The following is a 19,165-nucleotide window of genomic DNA, read 5'->3' as shown; positions in this document are numbered from 1 at the left end:
AGTGACTACTTCCCAGGGGAGCCTGTTCCAGTGTGCAACCACCCTCTCGGTGAAGAATCTCTTCCTGATGTCCAGCCTAAACTTCCCCTGCCTCAGCTTCACACCGTTCCCGCGGGTCCAAAATAATTATTTATAAGGATTAGAAAAAATATCCCAAGTTCAGCATGGACCATTTCTAAAGCCTAGTAACATCTTTCAAAGCTTTTCAACGTCCTTCAGTGGGATATGGATTTGGTTTTATATAATGACAGATGCATTTTAAAAAAAGTGTTGTGTGTTATTCTCCATATTTATATCATCTGTGTAGTTTCTAACTGTATGCTATGGGGCCTCGTGCTACTGGAGTCCTGCACAGACTTCTGTCTTACATATGATCATATGTGAAATTTGTATTGACCCAAAAACTTTAATATAGGATTGACATTATTTTGTCATTCACGCTAAGCACGTCCAGCTGCACACCTACCGATCTTCTGAATTTCAGTTGCTGGAACAAAAGGCATTTACAAGCTGTGGTGTGTTAGGTGCCTATATTTCATGGGGTTGAGTTGGAATGAAAAACTAATGCGTGGAGATGCGCTGCCTCACCCTGATTCAAACCAGCTTTTGTTTGTTTTTTTTTTTCCCCTCCTTAGCCTACCAGCATATGCAAACACAACAAATCCACTTTACCTGCCTTCTAAAGCATCCCACCAGTGTTCTCACAGGTGAGGTTTCTGGGAGGCTGCTGATAGCTTTTCAAATGCATTTCCTATCCTATTTCACAGCAATGCCATGCACAAGATCCAGAGGACTGAAGGATGTTATGAGGCACTCAGAAACTTAATCCAGATACATGATCTGTACAATGTGACTAAGATGGCAGAGCTTGCTTCTGAATGCCTTCACTACACACATTTGTATTAATATTTTAAGTAGAAATAAGATCAATGAGGGATTAAACTTGGCCTCTTCAGTATGTTCCTCAGTTGCCAATGATGTCCATGGAAAGTCTGTGTGCATGTTCCTGGGCAACAGTCTTCAAACCACTATTCCTTAAATGAGACAAGAGTTCAGTAAGTCAAAGGTATGCTTTACGTTCTTTTTCCTGCATTTCAGAATTCAAGTTAATACATTTTAAAGACAGTTTTCCATATTTCTGAGCTGAGATGTGAATCAACTTTGCTGACAATACATCAGCAATTAATCTAGTCCAAAATAGCTATCTGAAGCAATTTGGTGCCTACATTGACAAAACAGGATCTACTTCTCCCGCCCAGGAAGCTGTAAATCAGTCAGTGACATCTGGCCTCAAGGACATCGGAGTCATCTGAAATGTGGTAATTTATATTAATGAACATCAGTATTAATTTTTAAATAAAAAGAATTTGCTGCTGCCATTATGTTTACATACGGAATATTATTTATAGCTTGTGTTCCTCCTTTCCTACATTTTGCCCATAAATTATTGTAAGGAAATACACTGTCAGAGTTATAAATATTTTTCCTCAGAGTTAAAGCTTTTACATATCCTCTTACTGTTTTCAGTAACTGTATGAGGGAAGCAACCAGGATTTTCTTGCTTCTCTAACAACTGCTGCCAATTTTAATGCTTGATTGAGCAGAAAAGGGTGCTTCTACAAAAACAACCAAAGCTCTCCTCTCTGGAGACACGTTACTCCAGAACGCCCTTAATACCTAGATTCTGTAAGAATATCCTAACATCCCAGAAAAAAATAAAATAAAATTCTGATTTTACTGGGCTGCAGTCATGTATTATCTACTTCTGCTTTTACCAATCTTCCAATTATTATTGACAATTCACAGATTATTTAGAAAGATTTTTTATTTTAGAAAATAAGAGACATTAAAAAAAAAAAGGAAAAAGAAACAGAAAACAACACCAAAACACCCAGTTGGCTTTCACGCTGAGGGCACATCTCTAAATGATTCAGCTTGGAATGGTCACTCTAAATTCACATTGTGTTTAGCATTGCCAAGTCTCCTAGAGTCATGGGATTACAAGAGAATCTCAGCTTTCATTTAAAAATAAATTTAGTGTCTAGCTCTTATGGTTGCAGAGGAAAGATGGAAAACATAAATCTTGAAAGCTCAAAAACTAGACTGCAAGCAAAAGGAACCAAAGAACAATTATTTTTAAGCAAGTCTCATGATTTTTTTGAGGTCTTGCTCAATATTTTAAATGCTTGAGGTTAACAATACCTTTTTCAAAGCAATGCATACAGATTTTGAGAAGGTGTGAAGGATTTTTTTTAGTCCCTGAAAGTGCAATGTTAGTATGTCAGAACTCTTCAAAGTACTAGCCCCCTCCCTTCCACTTCAAGGGCACTCAACAAGCAAACTGCAGCCAGCTCCCATTGTGGCTCTGCAGTTTTATTCAACAGAGATCTAAAGCCTTAAAAATAATAATAATAATAATAATAATAATAATAATAATAATAATCAAGAGCCTTTCCCACAGAAAACACCTAGCTGAATCTACAAATACTGGAAAAAATTAAGTTGGGTTTGTTTGTTTGCTTTGATTTTTTTTTCTAGCCATGTGATCACATGAGAAAACCATAGAAGTACATTCTGTTGAACCTAATGCACAATAGGCAATCTAATATTTTGGTGGCATTCACTTTATCAGGCTTTACATTTTCTTGTTGTGCATCTCTTCTTCCAAATCATTTGATCAGGAAAGATCTGACAAGAATGCTGAAAATGTTATGATAAAAATATAAACGTATTTGGCCAGGTGTATTTTGGTATATCTTTCTGGAAGGAGGTCTTATACATTTTATCAAGACTTGCTGCAGTTTCAGAAAACAGATTTGCAACAGAGCATATGTCTTTGGCAACAAAATGGGTTAGAAGAATTAAAATGCTTAGAGGGATGGTATTCATCACACCTGCTTTAGGGGCTTTATCAACCCCCATAGTCAGCACTAAGAAGACTGCATCTCCTGGGGGAAAGTCAGAGCCACTAAGATAAATTAAGAACATAATAACTGCTTAATATACCTGCCCTGAACCACAGCAAGCACAGCCTGTTACCTCTCCTATCAGCAGTACAGGGAATCCAGGAAAGCTGGGTTCCTCACTCAGGCATCCCTGTTTGCCTGGAGCTGGGCAATAAGAAATATTCCCTTTCCTGTTAAAAGGACACCTGTAGGAACTCAGTGGGGACCAACAGCACCACCCACTCCTCCTGCAGCCCTGAGCACGTATGGCAAATTCAGGCATCTGTTGGCCTTATCCTGGGCTGCTTTTTCCTGATGTTACTCCCTCCATACAGCAACATCTCACCAACTATAACTGTTCCACAGTGCTTTAGGTCAGCCCCAAGAATGCCAAAACATGCTAATGGAGACATGCCTGTCTCCAGCATGTATGTCTCTCTCTGGCACATCTCACGCTGTAACACGCTTGTTAGAGCTGGCACGTGTCTCGGGAGCTGTACTACCCCACTGGATTTACCTCGGTTCAGTAAGCACAGTTGTCAGGCTTTATCTAAATACGAGTACAATGTATATGAAAGAAAGACACAATGAAGATCACCATAAAACTAGGGGAAAAAAAATTAAAAGATACCTCTGAAACAAAGAGGGTTCGAGAAGCAATTGGGAGCTCCTGCTGAGAAAGCCTGACAGCAGAATATTTTCTGTTGATAGCCATTTGTAGTCAATGCCTCAAGTTAGACAGAGGTCCCACCTCCTTCCTTTATCCATTGCCCCTCTTGTACAGACTTACTTTGCCATCCATTTCCTCTGAAAATGGCATTTTCTCCACACAAGACTGGACCTGGACAGGCCCCTCACACAACTGCCCCACGCCCTGCCCACCACCAAACAAAGAAGCCCACTCTCCACAAACTCCTCGCAGACCTCAGGTGCATCGGCTGGGAATAGGCTTGTCTATATTGGTTCACCCTAAGCTCATGGCACAGAAAAAGCTGCTCTAACATTTAAAAGGTTGCATTAAAAAAATTTACCTAAACAATATTGATTCTGAGCTAACAGGGGGAAAATATTGCTCATATAATTTAAAAACTACAATATAGATTTTTTTATTTTTTTAAAAAAAGCTATATTAGAAAACTTTTCAGGACATACGGACACATAAAATGTGGAGCTCGTATTCTTTTTTATTAGACCTAAAACATAAAGTCTTTGCCTGAGTGTGTAAGTTTCTGTTAAAACAACAATTTGTCCTGTGGACTGTAAATTCAATTACTGTTTTTATTGGAATCACATTTTGCTTTGGAAACAATCATGCTGGAAAAAGAACCAGTAACTTAGGCATCTTAAAAACATCTCAAAACAGGCATGGCTGTGAGAACAATTCAGTAATGGTAATTCTTCCACTGTGAACTGCAATGTTTTTAAAATCCATTTCCATATTTTTAATTAACACCTAGTTCAAAAAAAAAAACTTACTGTAGGTCATTTTAATCACAAATGGGAAAACAAATTTACTTTATCAGAAAATTGACTCAACACTATTTTAAGGACTTATTTTTCATGTTTTTATCATCCAAATTAAGTTATTAACATACATTTTCCAATTTAGGCATGCAGAAGTAAGCCAATTTTTCTCTCAAATTTCAGAGTTGCAGTTTTCAGTCACCTCTACATGAAACTAGTCTGTTTTAACACCAAAATATTTGATCAGTACAAACACAAAAACACATCAAAGATATCTGTTAAAACTGTGTTTCTACCTAACTTGAATCTGAAGTATTCTAGCCACAGTCTTTTAGTCAAAACAAACCATTACTTCCTTATATAATACTTAATTGTCATACCCCATTGTAAACAGGCGCTCCTTATTCCTCTACATGTTCATAAAGCTGTTTATATTGGATCTCAGCTTATACACTGGGGTTAGTTTTATCTTTATCTTACAATACTGTCATTCATCTTAAATCAAAATGCAGCTGTGGTTAGGGGCGGGGTTAGTCTGCTCCACACAAGAGTTAAACAAAGCTTTGTTGCAGCATAGCTCGGCTTGGTGGGTGATTTGAAAACTAGTAAGTTTCCCCCTTGGTTAACTGCCAAAGCCAACCACACCTTGGATGACGTGAGGTTGTTTTTGAGAAGGTAACATCTCCTTACAGGCTTTCTCCTCCCACCTTGACTTGGAAGGCTTCTGAGAATAAGAGTCATTTCCATTTCTGTTGGGGCATGAAATGGTTTCTGGGGAAAAAGCATATAAATCTCATTCTGCTTTGACTTGTTAGGATACTCATAGCAAATCATATACTCAAATGCGGACATTTCAAAATTTGTTTAAACAAAGGATGAAAAGAAACAAGCAATGTTGCTCAATCATTTCTCCTGAAGAAAAAAAAAAATGATACTATTCACTTACCCCTTATACACTCTAACTTAACTTCATCTTTTAGAAAATTTCCACGATCAAAATTAACAAAACCAACATAAATGTGAGATTTGTTCAAGAAGGATTTCCACAATTGTAGAGAATTTTAACACAAGCCAGGATTGTGAGCAAGTACTCAGAACTTTGAATTAACACTCCACTGAAGCTAAATTCTTGAGTCACCTATACAGAATGTGGCATTTAAATGTTTTCCAACACTGTTTGTTGACCTATGTGGATTTCTAAGAAATATTAGTCAAATAATTTGTTATTGGCATACTCACATGCTACCTAACATTCATATCATTCCAACTACCAAATCTCAACATTTCTGTATCAGTTATATGCCAAACACTCTGAAAAGTTTAAGGCTCACCCAAGCATTATTGAGCATTAAGGGAGAAGATACAACTATTAACACTACTGACTAGAAATACTGCCTACAGTTCCGTAAGGGAAATTACACCAAAGGAAATAGTTACACCAATTATACTTTGCTAGTAATATGGTTAATTATGCCATGTTTAACATAGTAAAGAAGCTTGGATTTTTTTTTTTTCCCCTGTAAATATTACTATGGTATTGAAAAAACAATGCACAAGTTTTCAAGAGGCCCCACAAGTGAATATGACGGGTACTACTTTGAATTGTACACTGGATGCTTTCTTCTCCTCCCTTATGTTTTGTCCTTCTAATAAAGTCTGTTCTACATGAATAGGTGAAGAAACTGCGATTACAAATCTAAGCACAGTTTGCCTGATGAGATAAAGACAGTATCTGTGATGGTCAGTTTGCGATGGGGAAAAAGAAATGAAGCAATGATGTCAATGGGATTTATTTATTCCTTCTAGTGGTCATGTCAAAGATGGCACTCTAAAGACAGACCCTGTTCACCTCTTTATCTCCATTAGCCTGCTTCCCTCTGATAATCTCTTGCTCAATCTAGATAAAGCACCACATATCCTGTGTCCTCCTGTCATATCAGTCTTTATTTTGATTCTAATATTTGGCAGAATGTGAAGCAACTCTCACTACTGCCACTGGGTTTGTGGTCTTATGTTGGCTGGGAATATTTAACTATGCCCCAAAACACAGTTTTTCTTCAGTTGACACAATCCACATATGTAACTATAACTGCTATTTGTTGTTTAAGTTCAGAAGAGCTAGGGAAAAAAAAAACACAAACGGCTTTTAAAGGTGAATTCAATACCAAGACTCAACAAAAAGAGAGAAAACTCTACTTGCTAAATATAGTAGACAAAATTTCTCTGAGTCCTCTGATTCTGCACACACTATCTCCATATTTATAGCACTGACTGGTTTAAGTGTTCTTTGCAGGTGTTCATTGTATCATTTATACACCCTAATAAATCATACTGGATGCACAGCTCCATGTGGAAGAAACAGAGTTGGTAGGAGATATCTTTTAAAAACTTGGCCCTAAAACCACAGACAGGTCCCTTCTACTTGACAACAACTAGCTCCACAGATGTATTTGTTTCAATAGTAAATTAGTCTCAAAGCAACACCCTCCATCAGACAAAGACCCTATGGTGCTGTTAGAACACAAGCAATAGCCAATTTGAACCATTTAACCAGATTTTTTACAGGCCTAAAATTATTAAAATTGTGGATTTAAAATAATTAGATTTCAACCAGTGTTTTACTAGTTCTCTCCCCACCTTCTCTGATTTTAATTTTCTCACTTGTCAGCATCTCCTGGCAGTGAGAACAAGAAAGACCTCAAACCTTTGCTGATTGCTTTCCACACAATCTGATTTCTATAAATTAGAAGTTGCTGATGGGGAAGCAGACAGCAGTACCCTTTGATCAAGATACACATCTTGATCTCTTTTATCATTTTTTTAGAAAAACAATAATATTACAACAAAAAAAATCATCATACAAGCTTTTCGATCAAAGTGTGTCACTGTCTGCTTCCCAGTCAACATACTGCCAGTGAATTGGCAAGGTGCCCAGGAAGAGCAGGCAGCAGCTGGTGGATTTGATTACCATCTGTATATCCACTAATGTATAACATATTATGTCTCCATCTAGCGGGCAACTGCACTTGACAGAAAATTTGAAAATGGGTTGGAACCTACTTCCATGGAGGACAGAAGGAGCCCTGCTACGCTTCCCACCAGCAGAACTGGGCTCTAAGGCTGTATAGTGTTGGAAATTATCTAAAACAAGAAACTCTCTGTTGGTTCCATCACTGGGCTGGTACTTGCCCTTGAAATCATATTTTCTCCAGAAACATTCATAGAATATCAACCTCTGTGTTCTCCCAACAAACCACCAGATCCTTCTTACACTCCACAGCACCCTAGAGGTCTTACTGGGCAAATTTTGAAAAAGAGAGAACAGGAAAAGGAAGGTAAAAGCAAGGATGTCATTAACGTCCAGAGCCTGGGAAATAAATAACAAGGAATAAGATAAAAATGTAAAGTAAGACAGTGTCTTACTTTAAGAAGAATTAAACTACAGAATGTTAAAGCATTACCCTAGCTACTTGATAGCCTACTGCATGCCCAACACTACATGAACTTTCTCATATAGTTTCAGATAACATCCTTGACTTGCAAACCAGACTGGATAGCAACAGGGGTAACAAAAGATAGGCAAATCTGTTTTTCAGAAAAAATGCCACAGAAATCAACCTTGCACCACAGATTTCAGAATCCATGTGACCATTCAAATAAAGGTGAAACTGAGGCACAAGACAGTGCTGTGACAGCTCCCATGTGATGAACAGAGGACTAGAACAAGTAGTTATTAAAAGACTAATTCTACCATTTTCATTATACCACCCGCCTTTTCATTGATTACCATCCTTTTTGACAACAATCCAGGTAGCAATGTACTGACTGGGCATATTTATGCACAGCCATCTAGCACAAAAATTGCATCCTAATGAAGAACTATCAGTAGAGCAAAATGAAATAAAAAACAACAAGATCATACTATTGATTTTTTCCATCCACATATGGGCTAGACCTAAATTCCCTTAGCTGGAGAAATCTTTTGAGATAACTCTCCAACACAGCATGATTACATTTCATTTAATGACTTTCTCTGGGTGCATGATAGGTCCTAAAATAGCTCTTCTTTTTCTGAATATCTTTTAATAAAGTTTTTTTTTTTTAAGATGCATTTTGATTTGACACACCTAAACTGGTTACAGTAAAGCATTTTCTACTTTTATCACATTCTCTATTGCATTAAAAGCAAGTTTATTATTCTATAAATAATTCATTCAAAGGAACTCCAGTTTAACAGTGCCTAATAGACACAATCACTTAAGGTATCATGCTGGCAAATTTCAGCTTTAAATCAGAAGCCTACCTGTCTTCATACAAAAAAAAAAATCTTATCAGAAAAAAAAGCACCATTTTGTGAGAAACTCAGGCATGAACGCTTAAAAATGAAGTCAATACACGCCAACAACTTTTGTGCTAATTTATTACATTGCTTGTTTGTGCAGGAAGGGGATGAGATTTGTTTCAATCTATTCTAATTCCCTTTATTTCAACAGAAACTACAAGAATTAGAAATGAATGTTGTTGCCTCAACAATTTGCTGTGATAGAAGCTTTATTTTTCAGGTCAGCACTCTCAATTTTTGATTGCTAAATGGGAGTGCAACAATGGCTAAAAAAAGGAGGCTCTGAAATGCTAGGAAATAGAAACTGCTGACTACCTGGTGAAAGAATAATGATTTATAATATATGAATAGGGGCAATAATTGGATAGCAGGCTGTACTCAAAAAAGCCTTAATTCACAGATCTGACATCAGAAAGTCATAATCCATCGATCTAGCATCAGAATGATGGATTATGACTTTTTAAGAACATGTAGGCATATCAGCTTCATGAGCATTCCGGGAATTGTAGTCCAAATTGTTTTACTGAGGTCATTTGAACAATTTCAGTTCTTTCCAATAAAGCTGATACACTAATATTTTGAAATTTTGAAGTTTTGTTGGATCCATTTTTTTTCTTTCAAACACTAAAAATCCTCCAGCCAAATATTGTAGCTTACCATTAACTTGCAACAGAAGTGTATTTTCCAAATTACTTCAAGCCCTGTGTCATTTAATTATAGAAATGAAAACAATTTCAAAAACCTAATTGTTTTCTACATCAAAAGTGTTTTAGATTCAAATTTGGAGGAGAAAAACTCAAGGTGCAAAGTAAGGAATTAATTACGATGACTTATTTCAGAAAGAGCAGACATATACTATGTATATTTCCCCCTGGACTACTGCAAAAATGTATTATTTTTGACCTCTGATTCCTTCCTTTTTTTGACCCTGAGTATCTCTTAAACTGTTATTGCCAAAGAAAGTTATGATATGAATTTAGGAGGAGTCTTTCATGAAAAGAAAGAATATTTTTGAAATGTGTGAATATCAAGAGCTTGCGATGTATTTTTTATAAATAAGCTTTTACCATATTAACTCAAAAAGGCTTGTAAGCCTGTTCAATGAAATACTTTGAACTCCACTTTTTTTCACAGAAACAAACATGTGCTAAGGTTACTGCAACAAAAATTCAGGCAAGTTCCAGAACTCCTTTCATTGAGTTTCATCTACTTATTTATAACATAATTTCATTCATAAAATTCTATTACCAAATCTTGTGGCACTTCCCAATTAGAATTCAGTGAAACCACCTACAAATTAACTACTGCTACATTAGACTAATTCAGGGGCTCAGACAGGTAAGAGTACTTCAAAAAATGCTTTCTACTCCAGTAGAAACAAGTGTTGAGAATAAAAAGAAAAGCCCGTGTTAAAAATAAAACATGACTATTTTCAATGTATACATATATTAAAACCATTTAAAAAACTGACTAAAACCTCTTCTAAAGGTATAAAAGCTTTAAGTAACAAAAGCTTTAAGTAAAAAGCTTTTAAGTAACAAGCTTTAAGAAACAAGGCTAAAGGGCAAAAGAAACAAACCAACCCAAAACAGGGTTGCTTATCTCTGTATGTTATTCACAAACCCCTTTGCATCTCCCCCTTGTTGAGAAGTAGAGCTTTTTTTCCTCTTTCTCCTTTCTCATTGGTAAAATGATTTTAAGAGAGCTTATTAATAAAATAACTACTCATGTAATGCTGTAAAATGCATATATTTTGCCTTTTCTCTATGTTCATAACTAAAGCCACTATTGAAAGGACAAGGAGTCACAGGGCTCTTTTATAATGGTTGAAATAATTTATTTCACTAAAATCCACATACGTTGAATAAAGCCATCCTGGGTCCAAGCTCAGCCCAGACTCCAAACTAAACAAACAAAAAAACAACAACAGAACCAAAGGAAGAGAAAAGGCAGCTGTGGAACAGTACCCTTTAAAATCTCAATTATTGACAGAACAAAAGTGAAAAATAATTCACTTTTTTGCAATGCAGAAGTAACTTCATTTTGACAAGTAAATATGAAATGGCTAATAAAAATCACTGCCATGTTACACGCATTCCTTCTTTTACTCAAGCCTAATCTCCTTAGAGGTTTCATATAAAGGGATCATATTACTGAAAAGCAACCACTTCTTTAAAAGAAGCCTTAAAGAACAATAACTCCATACAACTGATCAAACGAGAGGGTACCTCATTTGATTAAATTTACTGAGGAACTAACACTGGCAGGCTGTAATTACTCACTTGGAAGGTAGTCAGGAGGACACCATGCCTCACGGTTTTCTGTTTTGTGATTTTTATGCTTGAGGTAATGATATGTGATCAGGATATCAATTTTACATCTTCTTTCAAAGAGCCTGTTGTGCAGTGCCCTAGCAGCATCAAACCAGGTTCATTGGTTACTCCATCATCAAACCATTTTTGACCTGAATTTTCCTTGGATCCTTCCCAATCCAGTATTAACCTAGCTCAACTCAATTAAGCTTATGAAATCAAATAAGACCAAGTATGGTGGCTATAACCTTTCTGACTTTTCCAGACCAAAGAATAAATACAGTCCACAAGAGCTTCCATAGGGGAAGATGGCAGCCTGGTGAATTGGGCTTCTCCCAATTCCTTCTCTCTTTCTGGACCTCTGCATTAGTCCTACACCTCTCTTCATGTTATTAAAACAGTTGTAACCTTTCTTTGTCTTAACTGACAAACTCATTTCATGTATATTATGAAGCAGCAGTCAGATGCTAACTTTGTCTTTAATGATGTGTGCTTGAACCAATGACCTTGAAGTGAAAGGCTCTGTAGATCTTTAGCATTCCTTTAATACTCCAGGCCCCTTATTTGTCTAGTTTATAAGCAAAACCTGTGTGCAAAAGGAACGCTTACTCACAATTACAATTATGATTGTTCTGCTGTGGCAATACATTGCCCTGAAAAAAAAAAAAAGAATTATAAAGTGCATGGGTTAGTAAAATTTAAATCAAGCAAATGTTTAATATTAAGCCATTTCATCTATTTCCAAAGTTCGGCAAATTTATTACAACGCACTGAAATTGCACTTCAAGCCCTAAGGCTTGCAGTGTTGGAGCCTGCCTGATTAATGTAATTAAAGGAACAGCATAACTCAAAATTTATTAAAAATTAAATATATGTGGCCTTATTGTTTACTTCCAACTGATAGCATGATTTCTAGCTAACAATCTGCACTGCTTAATACTTGACAAGTTGTTAAAGCACATCCCCTTTCTCCTGCTGTGCATATGATTAAAAGAACAGAGGTTAAATGCAGCAATAGAAAAAAATCCAGGAATTCTATTCTGGTCACACTGACACTTCGTTCCCCCTTCTCAGTTTTACAATAAGCAAGCGCTGCTAAAGAGGTGGAAAGCTCATGACAGGATGGCATCAAGCTGGAGAAGGGTAGGAAAATGCTTCCTTGGACAAAATCTTCTTCCCTTCGATGGTCATTAAGCACCTTACATAGCAGTTTTCTATCTTAGCAAAGACCCAGCTTGCAGGAGGAGCCAAGCTGTATGAATCAGATTACAAGACATACATAGCTGGTAAGGCCAGACCCAGAATAATGGTCAATGGGTTCAAAGCTGGCAAGTTTATGCAGCATAAAAATACCCTCTTACACACTGCTTGTGACACGCCTGAAAGCACATGGCCAACAAATGCTGGCTAGTTTACCAAGGGATCCCAGAGGTCCAGAAGGCAGGTTTTATGAAATGGAAATCTGATTTTCTTTACTCTGAAACCACAGTCAAAAGCTTACTGTTTTCTGCAAAAGTTGCCTGCATGTCTCTGTTCTCTCCTACAATGATTCTGCATTTTTCTTCAGCCAGTGTACTGATCAGCAGCCCCTCCCAATACAGGAGGTAGAAGGCAAATGAAAAAATTAAAAGAAGTTGGCAAATGTACCTATATATACAGATTTCATGTTAGCACAGTTATGCTTCAGAAATTATGGCAACAGCAATAGAATTCTGTTGCTATGATGAAGGATAATCAAAGGAAGAGGGGGGAAAAAAGCCAGTGCTAAAATATTTTCAAAGGCGTGAAAGTCTTTACTGTTGTGTAATTTAAATTTACTTGCCATTACTTGAAATTTCCTTTTGCCTGTGTGATTAGAATGTAAATGCTCCTGAAGTATATTAACAAATATAATTCCTGTTTTATTGCAGAAATACTGCAGCAACCTTCTCTTACTGTTGAAAACTAAGTAGATTTCTTAATTTATTACCGAAACTACAGAACAAAATTAGTTAAAATGTTTTGAATATGAACTCTTATTCAGGAGTCATCCATAAGGGTGAACTAATATAGCACTTTTTATTTTACTTATACATACAAACATCACAAAGCTACAGCGGTATTTTACACAACTGTAAATATGGAATGTTTGGATTTTTGCAAGAATATTTTAGCATTTAATCTCCTACAGTTTGAGGCCCAATTTTGGTACCAATACATACCATAGTAATGTAGTGTCTATTTTGGATACAGTCCTACTAGGTTCTCTGGAATCACTTGGCATGCCGTGGATTGAGGATACATGAATTGGATTGTAAAACCTAATTGCATACTCAGAATTTACACTTGACAGCAGTAAAAGAAGCATAGGTGTGAAAAACCTTTTCATGGGTATCCCATGATGAATTTGCCCAAAAGTCTCCATCTCCACAATTTCTTTAATCTTCAAATTCAAAATGTCATTGTTGAGTAGAAGTTACTGTTCCCTGAACATAGAGTTCAATAGAATATGATCATCCCACTGAAGTCTCTATGCAGCCAAAGTAAATTGGGTCTTAACAGGGAGCTAACTGACAGAGTTAATCTGACCCCCAGGTAAAAATGAAGGTGCAGTACCCTCACTGCACCGCTGCTGTTTATTGTAGCACTGGGCAAATTCTGTGTACTCTTACTGAGAAACTATTTATTCTCCCTGCTATACTGATCTTCCTGGACTTGAGACACAGAATTCTTTAAGTGGCACAAATCTATAAAAATGGCCTTTTTATACAACCAAATTTCACAGCACAGAGTTTAGTTTGTTAACATTCATGCTACCTTTATTTACTCTTCACTCATTCTTCCCCAAATACATTTGATAGAAAGAGAAAAGGGAAAACAAAAATAAAAACCAAATTCTATACTTCTGTATAAATTGGAGTTATTGACACCAGATTAAGCAATTACTTCTGCATCTAAATTCAGTAGTCCATTAACAGATAAGTGCTAAGGAAGAATGCAAGTTGTCTTTGTAATTGGTATTTATCCACCACGTACTGTAACAGAACCAATTCATGTTATAGACTGCAAAGTGGTAACCGTATTAAACTGGCAATCCAGCACTGAAAAACTTTAGAGTCTAATTCCCATTACCATAGCAACCCACAGTCCCCTATTTAACACACCATGTCTTGTTGGCTGTTTAATGTACAGTCTTTAAACTTTCCTGTTTCCTAAATAAGCTCCCTTACCACAGACTTTTACATTTTATTCTAATGCATATGCTTTCCTGCTTATTAGTTTGTGTAATGTTCCCTCTACTATGAGAGGGAAAAAAATAATCCATAAGACAAGTTTTCATTTTATCTTGCACTTGTCACATATTAAGATTCTCCTAGTCTGTCAGACTTCTAAGCTTGTCTAACATCTGTCATTTGTACCCAAAATTATTAAAGTCTATCCATGCTGTATGGTTTTTCAGTTGCTCTGATTTTGATTATACACAATAATTTGTAATTTAAATTCACAGAAAATGTGCCTATGTGGCAATGTGTTTTCCTTGTCAGATATAAAGGCTTGGCCTTTACGACTGATACCAAAGCCCTGTTTTTCCGCTCATTACAAAGTTCCAGTAATGCTTGGGCTGACCAATTACTTATAGTAATTTGATTATATACCCTTTTTATTTTATTATTTACCCATTTAACTGAGGATTGATCAGAACAAAGAGAGACAATTGAATACGCTGCAATAAAAGCAGTATGAATAACAACAGTAGGAACTGAAGTCAAACCAGCAGCAGTTAGGAAGCATGGAGATAAGACTGAAATCTTGTCTTTAACTTCTCCTATTGTGCTTGTGCTTTGCTGTGCCAGGGTTCCAAACAGAAGGATATTATTTTTACATTCAGTAATTCATTTCCAAGTGCAACAGGGATGGACAAAACATAAAATCTTTATCATGGCAAAATTAGTAGCATTTGCCCCCCTACTTCCATCCTGACAATTTCTTGATTTCTCAAACATTTGATTATTAAACAGAAATGAATGGTTCAGTACTGAGTTACATACCAACACACCTGCACCTACCAATAGACTCACTGGGTCATTCTCAAGATGGACAGAAATGTACCAATGTTTTTGGAAATCCCACTGGGGCACACCACAGTGCACCACTTGTAGGACTTAAAAAGAAGAAAAGTCAGCAAACCAGCCTCTAGCTATCAGTTGCTTTTAACCTGTCGTCCTAGAGGGACAACAGTAACGCTAAAAATTCTCCAGCAACAAACTTAAGTTAAGTTTTTAACTTAACTTTTAAGAGGGTAAAACCTTCAAATACTTCATTTGAAATATGATAATTACAGGTAATTTAACATTTCTCCAAACATAAATCTTTAACTTCATCTTAAATCCTGGAGAGCACAAAAAGTTGGTGAAGTATCTTCTTTAGAACAAAAGAAAATCATTAAGTGTCCTAAATGTGTAACAGACAGGGATGAAAATGATAAACGGATGTCATGAATACAAAATGAATCCTAAGAAAAACTCTGACAGAATGTCAGGCAGATATTCAAGCTATAATAAATTCTAAAGAACACCCCTATCATTCCTCAATTTTATTAAACAAGAGTAATATAGAGTCTACAGACGTTGTGACTGGTTGCAATGTATCTCTGTTCACAACACACAACATTCAGTGAATCTATGGATATAGACGTAAATTTCAGCCTGCTAGTGTCTGAAACTTGCCCACAGCCTTGATCACTCCAAAATTAAGACTTCTCAAGCACAGGGTGTTTTTGCAACTCTGAGACCATATTTGGTCAGCCTTACAATAAACGAAACATGCATCTCTATCATTTAGGATCTATGCCATTGCCTTAGACTGTATTCACAAGCCCCATTTGATACACACAGTCAAAAGGAACTACTGAGAAACAGCACAAAAGATATTGTTCCTTGTGTATTGTTACATGAATAGAACAGAGACAATAAAACTTTTACCAAGTACGGGAATTCTAGCATCAGGAGAGTAGAGTATTTACGTGTGTTACGATGCAATACCTGCAAATTTTTACTGCTTTCACAGCAGATAACATTATTTTCTGCAATATGTTTTTTTAATATTGTTGGACCTTCCTGTAGAAGGATCAAAAAGATGACAAGGACCACTTCTTATAAAAAAGCAGAGAGTAAAAATGTTAATGTATTTCAGCTGAAAAAGTCCATCCATGTTTGTTTGGGTTTTATCCTGGACAGAGCATCATTTGCAGCGTAACTCTGCAGAACCTACGCAGGCTCTGGTATAAGCTTTACAATCTGAGACAAAGACAAATTTTGAGGGTGAAATCAGTTTGAAAAATAAAAAAGGAGATAAAATTCATAGAGATACTACCTTAGCATCTTAAGATCAGCCAGAGATGCTGCCCACTCTTACTCTTTACAAAGCGAACATCAGGTATAAACAATTAAATGTTCCTCCTCAGCTGTTTTAAGTCGGTCAAGAGGAGACTCAGGATTACTTGGCTACCACATTTTTCAAGAGCACACTGTGAAGCCAAACCATAAAATACTTCAGCTCATAGTCTTAATCATAAAACACATTAAAGACTTCAGCTGCTGTCTCTTTTCAAGCCTGCCCTGAGAAGAGAGTGTGGTCTACCTGTCCGATGTTGTTTTACTGACTGCAATAGCTGGAAGAACATAATGATGTCTTAGCTTCTATAAGCAATGCTGTGGATTGGAGGGGGACTCACAAAACATGAGGTTAACCTAATTCTGATGAAAGTTACAGTTCAGAACCCGTTTCCCAAAACAGAGGAACAAGAGAGACTGAAAATCTATGGGTGGGAGCTTGCCCATGCTGCAGAAAACGAATGAAAGGCCAAAATTTCCCACTCAGCTCTGTCACTTACAACCTGTCAATGACTCCTGATTCTGTTTGAAATGACAAAAGAAACAGTGCAGGAACTTGGTCATGTCCCCTTTCTCTTCGATCTGAACAGCTGCACATGGGCTACCTCTGCTCAGACTGCAAGGCCTACACGATCCATTCAGATGCTCAGTAGGCACAAGGAAAGAAGGACACAAGGAGGGGACTAAGCCCAGGTATATGGCTCTCCCTCAAGTACCGTTTGGCAACTTCCTCTCATATTTCTGGTGTCTCATAATAAGATTGCAGTGTATTTGGCCTCCCATTAAAGAATCAAGCATTATCCTTCGGATGGAGTCCATCCCTTTGCCAAATGTCTTCCCCATTTGAACCCTAATGAAAACATTCTGAATGATTAGAGTGAACCTAAGTGTTGCCAGAAGTCTTCCAAAAGCCTACTAAGTTACAAGCAACAAATAAAACGTTGAAGAAAACTGTTGTTTTGTTAATATTCTATTTACACAGCTGGGATCTTGGGAATTCTATCCATCCGTATGTTTAGTAAGCAAGGCAGATTAATGCGAAGAATTGCCATTTCCTAAGTGAAAAACAAAGAAACAAAACCCAGTACAATTAAAAGAAGGCTCCCCCTAATCTGTCTTTCTCAGCTCCATTCCCCATACACCCACACGACTCCCCCGTAACCACGAAGTAACTGGAGAGGATTCTTCACAGACAGATATAATTTATAACAAAGACAGGAAAAGACAACCCTAACTCAGAGCTTGCTGCCCTTCCTATAAAGTTCACCTCCTTACCAAGAAAAAGCAGAGGATAATTTGTTTGGTTTTTGTACTCAACTCCCTTTTTTTATTGTAAAAAGTTTCCATTGTCCTTTTATGTTTTGATTATTGAGTAAGTTTAAAGACTTGCCAAATAGCCCTAGATTGTTAACAGACCACCACTATTTAACTTTGAATGCTTTAAAAAATAAAGACCGAGTTCACATTAATATTCTATGCCCTCCTTTTATTTATTATCTTTTCTTTGAAATTTAAACAATTTTCCTAGCTAAAGTTTATTAAATGTAAGCCTAAGTAGCAATATAAGTTACCTCACATATGAAACAGACATCCTATAAAACTCAGCTTTCTAATTAGTAACACTCTATTTTCCTGAAGTTATATACAGGAAATCAAAATAACATTTTATGAATTAAATATTCACATACATCAGATTCAAAGTTCAGTAAAAATTCTTCATATTGTATCTTATGACAAGTTAGAAAATTAAAGGTGAAATTAGAAAATATACAAACTTTCTGGTGCATTTAAAAAAAAGGAACTTTAAAGGACTGCAAAACTAATCTGTTATTCAGACTTTGAGTAAGTCTTCTTATAATATCAACTGAGAGGATAAAAAATTATAAAAATGTATATTGAATATAAATCATCACAGTAAGGAAATGCCATGCTATTTATTTATATGAATAAGGTCAAAATTTTATTCATAACATAAGGTCACAAGATGTATGAATTTGATACATAAATATTCACCCATGGGGATACATTCCCTTGAAATATCACATCACTTTTCCATTCCAGAGATACTTTTAAGAATACAATGTGATCTTCAAGATGATGAAAACCTGCAGGTAAAGGTAGGGGTGCAAAAACAGTCGGCACTGTAGTGTAAGTTCATGGATCTCTACCTGCTTATTAATAAAAATGATGCAGGTAATTTTGGAAATAGGCCAATTACTCTAACAAACTAGTCACCAGTGTCTTCACACTGGACCAGCAAATGGTACCTGTCCCCAAATGGTACTTGTTAGCAATCAGTAATAATAATAAAAAATAAAATAAAAAATAATTAAAAATAATAAAATGAACTATCAAAATATATATCAAACAGTATTTTCTTGAATAACTTCTTGATCGGTGCTGTGTTATATGGCTAAGTTTAACAGAAAAGATTATTGTTCTGTAGCAGACATAAATTTTTTTATATTTATTTATTTATTGACAGATTACTTACAAACCTTATTATTTTGAACTAAATACAAAATTAGGGTGTAGTACGCAAATTTCTACCACCATGCCACCAACAGCCTATCTGGTTTCCCATCAGCTTATGTACAAAGCTCCTTCAACAGTTTGCCATGCTGGCTGACCTCACGTTCTGGTTTCTAGATTCCTGGCTCCCCTACAACATGCCTTACAGACAGCTGAGGCCAGATCACAGACGCAGAATCATGCGGATCTGGTTCCAGC

General features: G+C 36.4%; 1 protein-coding gene across 2 annotated transcripts in view; it reads right to left on the bottom strand.

The window, feature by feature from the left end:
- CABCOCO1 (ciliary associated calcium binding coiled-coil 1) overlaps window positions 1-19,165 on the bottom strand; it is a 101,231-nt gene that overhangs the window by 48,144 nt on the left and 33,922 nt on the right. For both annotated transcript variants that reach the window (XM_083845306.1, XM_083845307.1), the window contains one exon: window positions 5,055-5,180. In XM_083845306.1, the coding sequence (XP_083701432.1) occupies window positions 5,055-5,180 (126 nt within the window). The remainder of the gene's footprint in view (window positions 1-5,054; window positions 5,181-19,165) is intronic.

Source organism: Anser anser (assembly GCF_964211835.1).
Source record: "Anser anser genome assembly, chromosome: 7".
Lineage (NCBI taxonomy): Eukaryota > Metazoa > Chordata > Aves > Anseriformes > Anatidae > Anser > Anser anser.
This window is presented reverse-complemented; position numbering and strand designations above follow the sequence as displayed.